Genomic DNA, 10502 nt, shown 5'->3' on the forward strand with positions numbered 1-10502 from the left:
CAAGGCATTAATTAAGGAATTAATCTCATTTAGAAAAGCAAATTAAACGATAAGAGTGATAAAATCGATATTACAAATTATGACTAATTAATATGACATATAGTTTGATAATGACGTCGTCAAGCTAAACAGTAGCGATAGCGATTCAGAAATTTATTAGCTGGGTTTAACGTAGGTATGTCGGTTTAACAGTATATTAATTATTAATTTAATACGATTAATGTATAATCGCGTTAAATTTATAATAAAGTGATATTAATTGTATAAATAAGAGCTATATCTGGATGCTGATATTTAGATAATATAATTAGTTAGGGATATCAATGATATTAAAACAAAAACTCGTGTTTATCAAGCGTAAAATTCTCTCAAAGTTTATCGAAATTCGTGCGTTAATATTCCAATTTACAAGAATTTGCAAGTTTCCTGTAGAGTGTAACCTCCACTCTCTCTTTATGTTCCTGTGCGCTCGTTTCTATTCAACGATAAAACGATGCATCATTTTTTCCCCAACGGCGAATCTCCATCCGTTTCCTGAACACCATCAGGAAACCGAAAGACATCCGGTTAAAGGTTCACATAAAAATAAACTTCTTCTATCTCACGTGTGATGTGTTCTAATTTTAATAAAATTCTATGATTATATCGTAATAAGATATTAAATTAAATTATGATCAGTAATAAAGTTACATTTAAAAAATGCCAATAAAATCTACCTATACAATGTTGATACCAGATGTGTGCATTTAGAGCTGAATATACATAACGAAAATATCGACGATTGCATTTAAAAATCCGATATACATCATTCCCTGTTAACTAAATATCCAATAAAGTCACACGAATAATTTCTCCAACCAATATCCTATACGTCGTTAAAAAACTATATCCTTTCTATTGTGAGATAAATCTCTCTCTATCGTCATTATTTATTCCAATTTCGTAACCGCTTCGTGGAATCACGGTCGATCGATTCTCGGGACATGAAAAAACATAAATTGCGCGTGTGAGATTGGAGTAAGCTGAGAAAATGTTGTGCAGAACAAAGAGCAGTCACGAACGACTGGCAACCGGGAGAGAAAATTAAAATGCACAACTGGCACGGGTGCCCACATGGCGCAACGTAGTTATACCGTCGTGTGCGCACGTATATAATGTGTGTGTGTGTGTGTGTGTGTGTGTGTGTGTGTGTGTGTGTGTGTGTGTGTGTGTGTGTGTGTGTGTGTGTGTGTGTGTGTGTGTGTGTGTGTGTGTGTGTGTGGCGGTGTTATATAGAAAGGAGCATAATTCACGCACGGGCTTAGGGCCGGCAGGACATAACACGCGCCTTGAATCCGCGTGACGGAATAAGGGAGGATACGCGTAAAGTTCTGCGTGCCGTTTGTCGTATCCCAGAGGCGATAAAACGTTCAGTTTACACAGAGTATATCAGAATTCACTCGGGCGTATCAGTTTCCTCTGTTAAGAATTCCTCGATAAATCCGATTATATCTATACTGATATTTTCGTAGTGGAAATTCGCCGTCCCAAAAGCCGGATGTAATTTTTTTATTTATGTATAAACGTTATCTTGTGGACGTGATCAAATTAAGCCAAATTGCGAGAGATACCTATACATACAGATACATATCTAAGAATCTTATATCTATACTACATCAGTATAACTCAATTTAATCTAACTTGTCATTGCTCGCAACTTAATTTAATCTAATTTTAATAGAGCCTCTTAATTACAAAGCTTCGCATTAAGATTTCAGTATAATAAAGCCCGCTTTTGGAAGTGACGAAGTGGAAAGGAGAAGATATACCCATATTTTCTCAAAACTCTTAATTCGCAAAATGTATAAGAATATTAATTTGCTGACCAACAACTGAATAATTCCGTTATTAGGTCACCATAACGATCACGTTCTTCAAACTCCAGCCAAGATTCCAGAAATTAATCAGTTAATTTATATGTTGAGCGAAAACGCGTGCGTGCGTAATCAATGCCGGATGACGAAGAAACTAGTTCTATACGTAGTCATTTTTACGATGTAGGTATACACGAAACACGCGATGATTCATTTTAAATGCATACAGGAATACCGAGGAAACCTGCTCCTTCGAAATGTCATACCGATGACTCATTGGCCCGAGATCTCGACGATTACGCGGATATATCTCTTCGGGGGAAAGTTTCTCGCGTCGCCGCGATCGTATACCGAATCCAATTTCCTGGAGTTCTGGCGAGAGAACCATGAGAAATAACATCGACGATCGCAATCAGTGCGGGATTCCCCGCGAATGTCTCAACTATTGTCATCCACAAAAACTAGATTCCGTCACAAACGAGGTATACATTAATTACAATTGATTATGTTTATTATTGTTATTTTTTATTAGCGTTTATTATGTTAATTAGTATACTTATCATCTCTCCGAGTACGTATGTATATCTGTCGTGAATATCGTCATTTATATCAGACATAATTTCTGTTCCGTTTCACGCGCCTTTTCTCTCTTTTGTGAGCATATACAAAATTGAGATACGTTAAAAAATAAAATTAAATCAAATCGAAACTGACGAAGAGAGATAAAGCAAAATTATTATTTCCACAAAGCTTAATTCGCAATGCCTCCCCCTCTGTAATTTGCCAATTCGTTAATAATACGTTTCATTGACGTGTTCTAATTTCTTTTTTACGACATTAATACACCGGAATGTTTATCCTTCCAAATGCACTTCCAACGGAACTCGTTTCAACATTAAACAAAATAAATTATCGTTCTTTATAAATACTTTGAATGTTTATTAAATTATATAATATAATTTCTCGCGTTTTTTCTCAAATTTTGGATAAATATCTTATTTTATTTTAATCTTTTGAGATCTACATATAACAACGACATAACTATGCTATTTATTGTACGAAGGGGGAATTTCCAGCGAACCAAAATGTCATCTCAATCTAATCGTAAAATAATGAATATTCGAATACTTTCCTCCGTGTAATCTATATTGTCTTCTATTGTAAATGTCTTATCCGTAGCAAACATTGAGAAAAACCTAAATCGAGCGAAATAAATAGCATCGCCCATCGAAAAAAGAAAGACGTGTGTTAATTCATAAATTACAATTGGCAATACACGTGTATAAACATAGACGCAAACATATATACGTACAAAACATATTACACGCAGACTTTTTACGTTGCGCTGTCGTATCGCGCAATTCACATTGCGGCGCCTTTTTGGAGCGTGACTGGCTGCTTTGTGTTCGGGACGAAAGGCCAGTACCGCGAATGTACATATATGTGTATCATAAAGTATAATATATATACTATAAGTGACTTTATCAGCTGCGCTGATATCTTCGATATAGACGCGTTACGGATCCCGATCGATCGTACACTCGAATTAACGCTTCGTCAAGAAACCTCTTCGCGATCTTGCATCGCCTATCAATTGACAATCGAGCTTTGCACGCAGATTTCATCGTAAAAACACTGAAATATTTGTACATTTGATTCGACATAAACATAAAGTCAAACAGATTGTAATTGCGACGTCTTCCAACGTTAACGATTGCAATTAATAATGGCGATAATTTTTTTAAACTTTTTCTCGCGTGCAAAGATGCAATTAATCTATACAATATATAAAATGCATCTATATGCACACGAAAAAGTATTTTTAAAAATTTGACTCACACCACTGTGCGGTTTTTACCCCTCCATTTGATGTTTTAAAATTGCAGTAACAAAAATATCGAGCAGGACTTCAATCCCGTGTGTATAATCGAATGTCGTTAAATCGTTGCGACTGTTGTACACATCACGCGGCTTTTTTCTTCCACACACATCGCGGTGATCCACAGCGACTACATCGCGGCGACGCGGTGTGGAGCAACCACGCGCTGGTCGTTGCTCTCGTGAACTCGTGAACTACGGTGGGATTTTTTCTTCCAACCGTCGTGTTCCCTTGACTTCTTCGTTCGAGCGTGCACGCCGCGGGTACGCGTACCGAGCGCGGAGCGTTTAGACCGCGAGCGGGACACGCGAGGGCGCGAATCGATCGAGCGTCGAACCGGCGAAAGTCGCCGCGAACTTGACATCGCACCAGTCAGAGGTCTGCTGCCGGGTTTATACGCTCACATGTCGCTGTCACGCTGCCCGCGATGACAATCGATATGGGAAACGACCCTCGAGATCGCGCTGACCAGATGTTCGGTCGAAGGTGACTTTTAAATTTTTAAAGCGGAAAGGCAAGGCGCAGGTTCAATCGCGGCTTAAGCTTTATTTCTCTACAAACGTCTGCCGCGCTTCGATTTGAACGACCGATTCTCTGATTTCAGACTCGACGTTTACTTATACAATTAGTGAAAAAGTTTAGAAAAATAATCCTTGATTGCATTTTTTTTTCCCATCAGTTTTCAATATCACGTATAATATCTCGGTAAATATACGTATATATCGCGCTTTAAATTAAAATTTTACTACACACTGTGCGGCGTCAACAAATTCGTGGTGTCAAGTTATACTCAATTTGAGCAATTTTAACTGTTCCTATAGATCGCCACTTTTCCTACTCAATATGTCGTTATAATTTAACTAAACAATGTTAATTCAACTAAACCAATGGAATTGAAATAATACCGTTTAATCTGAAAATAATAAATTTCGACATACATCAAGATGAAAAATAACAAAATGTCGCTTAACTCAAGGTATATCAATTTAAATTTTATCTATTAATATTTAACAGCGCGCGGTTTGCTCAAAACTGACTAGAAGACTCTCATTCCATTGTTTATCTGTTCGTCTGAAACTTAGAGTTCGCGAAGACTTTAGTTCCTTTCCGCTTATAAACTCGGGAAAACTACGGATTTCCCGAATTCAGTGGCGAGAGTATAAACATCGGAGGAAACGTCGTGGTGAGCGACGAGACGAACGGCCACGATGAGAAACGCCCGCCTGTTCGATCAGCATAGGTATGCCGAAAGCGAACGAGAGGGAGGAGCGGAACTCTGAGAAGTGCGGTCGTCGCGCGAGTGTTTTCGCGGTCGACAGGCGAATCGAGTCGTTATTAGCTCCTTTTAGTCCTTCTAACGCTTCGCCGTAACAACATAAATACCGCAATACTTCCCACACTATTCAATAAAAAAGTAATTATCGCGCGCTACCTAACAATCTATAGGAATCAATCGGCGACCATAATTTTGTCGACAATCGTAGCAGAACGTTATCGAATCGCGAAAGCGAATTGTAGAGGCTGAAATAAATTTCTTATCGCGTACACAGAGAGCGAATAATTAATTACCGCCGCAGCAGCTGCAATTGAATAACTGCAAATTGATAATAATAAGTATAATTTGTCGACATTTCCAAGCCTTTGTATATAGGACATCACGTGAGAAAATTCCTTCGTTGGAATTGGTTCGCGCTCCGAAGGACGACGCGTGTGGATATTACGTCTCTTATCAAGACTATTACATCGGGAACTTTCCGGCAAGCGACACAAGTCGACACAAGTGTCATTCTATCTTTCTTTTTTGGCAATGAGTAACAAAACGACACTTGTGTCGATTTGTGTCGCTTGCGTGCTGGAAAAAAAGCTCCCATTATCTATTATTTTCAAAAAGAATAAGAGGAATGAAAGGATAAGGGTAGGCAGAAACGGGCGTGTGGAAAGTACGCGCTACGCCGCGGACTACATTGTTATGATCGAGCTGCACCACCCAGTGTGGCACCCACCCCTCTTCTCTCTCTCTCTCTCTCTCCGGAGGTCGACGACGTACGCCTACGAAGGAGGCGTCGCGACGGCGACGAGAAATTACGCGCGTTATCACCTCCGGACACGTTCGGGGCGAGGGCGACGACGGATATGCATATACACACCACCGAGAAAGCAACGGCGGGGGGTTGAACGGCAGAGGGAAGGACGAAAGCGAGGAAGGAGCGCGGTGACCGGGCGGCCAGACGAGGGAGAGGGGGGGGGAAAGGAAAAAAAGGGAAAGGGGGCGAAAACTCACCCTGCGATGCGAAGTGCTCGGTGACCATGTTGACGCGCGCGTGGCTCTTCTCGCTGCACTCCGAAATTCAGAACGTCATATCCACCTCCGCGGCGCGCGGCGACGACCCCTCGACGCGCACGACTGTAGGGGGCGAGACGGGGGAGGGAGGGGGTCCAGCGGCGTATCCCGGCGGGCGAGAGCGCGAGTATATATACGGGGGTAACTGCACGCTACTATACCCCCGCCGCGGACGGCTAGACGCGAAACGGGGCAGACAGCCGGGGGGGGAAGAAACGGGGGGTAGCGCCGAGACGAGGGGGGCCTGTCTCGCCCTGTCAGAGAATCACATGTTCGCGTTTTTACAAATTCACCGCATCCCCGGTGTGCCTCCTCCTCGAGGGCTCGCGGGAAAGAAGAAGGCGAGCGACGAGCGCGAGACGGGGGGTCGAGGAGTAAGGGGTATCACCTTTCGCGCACCACCACCGCCACCACCGCCACCAACCACCACTGCCCACCGTCGAGTCGCACGCACGCACGGAGAGGAGCCCACCCGCCACCCGCGCGCACGCGTTTACCCCTGGCACCGAGAACGAGCGACGCCGACACACGTGCCCGACAGTTGCTACCCAACTGACGCGGCCCACCGGCTCACGACTACGACGACCGTCCGCGCTCACCTCCCCTTCTCTTCTCGGTTCCGTTCCGCTCCGGGTCCCCGGACCCGGACTCCCCGGCTGGCGCCTCCGACGGTTCGTTTCGTGGACGCCGGTGACGCGCCGCGCGCCGCCTGGAGTCGGCCCTTTTCGGAGCGTTCTCCGCGATCGCTCGCGAGCGAGTGCCGCCATCTGTGTGAACCTCGACGAGCGACCGACTCAAGTGGCAAAAACGGAGATTATATGATAAAACGCACGCTTTTCGCTTTTGATATATATTTTATTTTGAATGTGTTATAGAATTAAAATAAAAAACATATATTTTTTAAATAAGTGTTCTTAGATAAGAAACCGTTTAAACTTTTTCAAAGAAACCGACTTTTTTATTTTTATAATTGTAAGTACGTCGTGAAAAGATATATTTATGTTTTAAAAACGAGTCTTGATTTTTTAAAAGTACTTAATTATTCAGATTTTTTAAAAATATTGTATTTTTAAAAATTGGAAAAAGTATACAAAATTCTCACACCATTATTATTATTATTATAGGCTAGACCAAGATCCAGTTCGGACCACAAATGGCTTGCCTCTTTAAATTGTATATCATTTCACTTATTATTTTTCAAAATATCTCCTGCATATTTCCTTGTAAGAAAAAGTGTTCAGAAATTCGCGAGTGATGGTCTACCTTCCTAGAAACGTGCCGTTGAAGAAGCGAACGACGTTAAATTTGTCTTATTGTTAGACACGTACCTATATATATAAATGAGCCACCGGAAGAACATCCGGTGTGTCTAAAGTCTAAAGTATTCGCTGTACCTGTACATGTACATTATTGTCGATGGATTTCTTAATTAATTTTATTTTCAACCAGATTAATTACGCGGTTTATATAAAAAAGCATAATTGTAAAAAAAAGCGAAAAAAAGCAAAATCTTGCAGTACGTGATATTTTTAGCCAGCGTTTTTCTCGAAAACAGAATTTTGCTAACAGATTCGAGCGTCGTAAACAATTTTCATTCTACAATTTACGTTTTTTTTTTTTTTCGAGATAGCGTTTACGATTAGAGATACATAAGCGCAGAAACATGAATTAAGGCTGCGGTCCACTTGACGCTAGAAATGTTTTGGAGCGTTCTTCTTCTCCTTCTTTCTTCATTGAAAGAAAAGAGAAGAGGAATGCTTCGAAGCATATATTTGTAGCGTCAAATGGACCGCAGCCTAAGTTATCGAATGATTTGGAAGATGGCGGTCGCGTGTATCCTCCGGCGTTTCCCTTTCTGCGACAGGTAAACAGGTTCTTCATCGGGAATTACATCCGTTATTCACCGGACTTTCAGGCGTCTTTGTTAGACGTCGTTGAGATTCGTTTCTGACTCGTTTCTGCGCGCGTGCCTGCATTAGCATGCATAAACGATGCAACATTATACATATGCGGTCAATGGCAGGACCGGGACATCATCCCGCGACCGTATTTAGTCTTCCGGAAGTGCGCCGCGCGCCTAAACGCAATCCGCGCGACGCGATTACGTCAACCTGATCGGTTGCGAATCACTATGCGCGAACATGTTACGCGGATAACCGCGCAGTTCTTCGAGGCTCTCACGATTTATCGTTCGTGTCTTCTCGCTAAAGCCCATTCTACAATAGCCGTAAAAGTATGTTTTAAGACGTAAGCAGTAAAAATTGACCAACTACAGCTGATCATTCTTGGATTGTAAAAATCCCATTAGTCAATAGCTTACTGCTTACGTCTTAATGCATACTTTACGGCTATTGTAGAATGGGCTTAAGACGATGAAACAGCGATTCTTCGATATCCTAAATTTTCCAAATAAATGTTTCAATTTCTCATAACGGAATTAACCGTGGTATTGCAAATTTTCTGGAAATAAATTCGATCAGCTTGAACGCACTTAGGTTTTTTTTTTTTTTTATCGCTGCACTTTAGTGCGCTGGTCCACAACCTTGCTTTAAAGGATATTTAAGCTCTAAGCCCCGCAAGAAATTGACCAATCACCAATGGAATGTGAAAAGAATGCTCGATTGTGACTGGTCAATCCCTTACGCGGCTTAGAGCTTAAATACCTTTAAAAGCTAGGTTGCGGACCAGCGCGTGTACGGACTATGGCACTAAAACATTATTTCCTTTTCGTTTTCGCTAAATTCCAAACATATATATTTCCCCGGTCAGCTCGCGTGTCTAAAAAAACACCGTATAAGAACGCGTCTTTATAGTACAGTCATTTGGTAGTTTTGCCTGGAAAGTTTTCCGGGAGTTTTGAAAATTGGTAGATTTATATATTTCGATGTGCTCTTTCCGAATTTCAACTTTGCCACCTCGTATCTTTGCCGCTCGCGCCGCCATATTGGAAAAATGGCGCCTAAAAGCAGTTTTTTGACAATATCTCCTTCCCGACTCATTCCACGATAAAAACGTTTATATACAAAATAAAACTAGAGAAAATTTCCTACAATTTATGTAATAACCATTTTTTTCGTAAAATTAATAGTTTTGGCGTACGAGCGCCGCAAAATGTAGTTCAACACGCGTTTTGGCCTAAAAAACCTCATTTCCACACCACCTTGAGGTAGAGTAAGCGGCGCGTTTTTTTTACCGTGGTATCCCCAATAAGCTTAGTCCACATGCAATTCACTATTCTAAAATTTAGCGCATTCTTCTTCGCTTCGCTGTTTTTGTATGTTTTCAATGTTAAATAGACGAATAAGCTCGGATTTGTTGTAACGAAAGTGGAGCTAAAGTATATTTTCAGATTTTCAAAGTATTGTCTATTTTCTATTCAGAAACGTAGAACTGCCCGATTTTATAATATAAATAGACCAAAAAATATTTGTACGCAATTGAATTTGCCAACTACTCGGTATATATTTCACTATTATTTTACAAAAAAAATAACCGCATATTTTTGTAGAATGTTAGAAATTATTGCGAGGAGTCCTCAGAAACTGCCATTTTGAAGAAGCAAAAGAAATTTTTTTAGATTTATTTTAGAACGTCCCGAATATATTATTGCAAAGAAAAACATGTAATTAAGTATAAGTATTTGACTTAGAATTCTGCAGACATCCTAGCGACTGCCGATTTTTAAAATAAAAATTATTTTATCTGGATAAACTTTATAAAAAACATAATTGTAAAAAAGCGAAAAAAAAAATCTTCGTTACGTGACATTTTTGCCAGATTTCTCGCGAAAAATTGCACGATTTGAAAAAAAAAAATTTTTTTACTTTAGCATTTTTTGCAGTATTCCGGATAGCGACGATTTATGAAAAAAAAAAAATACTTGGAATTAAAGCTGGTCATGACCTCCGAGAAACTGCGACTTCTTCTATAAAACTCTAAAATAAAGAAAAAATTTGAGGAGATGATTCGAAGATATTTTACGCGCAAATGCGATTACAACAAAAAAAAAGTTGTCATTGGATTTGAAATTTGTGCAGAACTCCGGCGAGTCCGCTTCTTTGAACAAGATAAAAAACAGTCTTCATCGGAATTACATGTTATTATCGAATTTTCAGCCGGTCTTGTAGACGCGTTGATTCGTTTAAAAAAAAAGTTTTGCGCGTTGGGATCATAAACGTTTGCAAACTCGAGATATGGTCCAATGGCATGAACGAGAAAAAAAATCTCTGGGACTTTAAGTTTCTGGAAGCTCCGCGCGGTAAACGCCAATTTTCGAGAACAGACGAATGACTTTTTGGGCACTATGGATTTGCGAACTCATCGGCGAAGACTGCCAATTAAAAAAAAAATCTTTTGAATTTATGAATTTTCGCGAGAATCTATCGTTTAAATCGAGCAGTATAATGACAACTCGCACCTGGTCCTCAAC

The 10502-nt window shown here is 40.5% G+C and overlaps 1 protein-coding gene across 2 annotated transcripts in view; it reads right to left on the reverse strand.

Moving 5' to 3' along the window:
- Myo81f (unconventional myosin 81F) overlaps positions 1 to 6688 on the reverse strand; it is a 34270-nt gene extending 27582 nt beyond the window's left edge. The window contains exon 1 of one of the 2 annotated variants that reach the window (XM_077414886.1): positions 6014 to 6688. In XM_077414886.1, the coding sequence (XP_077271012.1) occupies positions 6014 to 6041 (28 nt within the window). In that variant the 5' untranslated portion in view covers positions 6042 to 6688. The remainder of the gene's footprint in view (positions 1 to 6013) is intronic. The other variant, XM_077414885.1, reaches the window with a different exon arrangement.
- Positions 6689 to 10502: the final 3814 nt, after the last annotated feature.

The sequence above is a fragment of the Temnothorax americanus genome, unplaced genomic scaffold, assembly GCF_048541705.1.
Source record: "Temnothorax americanus isolate GAGA-0224 unplaced genomic scaffold, ASM4854170v1 Scaffold39, whole genome shotgun sequence".
In the NCBI taxonomy this organism is placed as follows: Eukaryota; Metazoa; Arthropoda; class Insecta; order Hymenoptera; family Formicidae; genus Temnothorax; species Temnothorax americanus.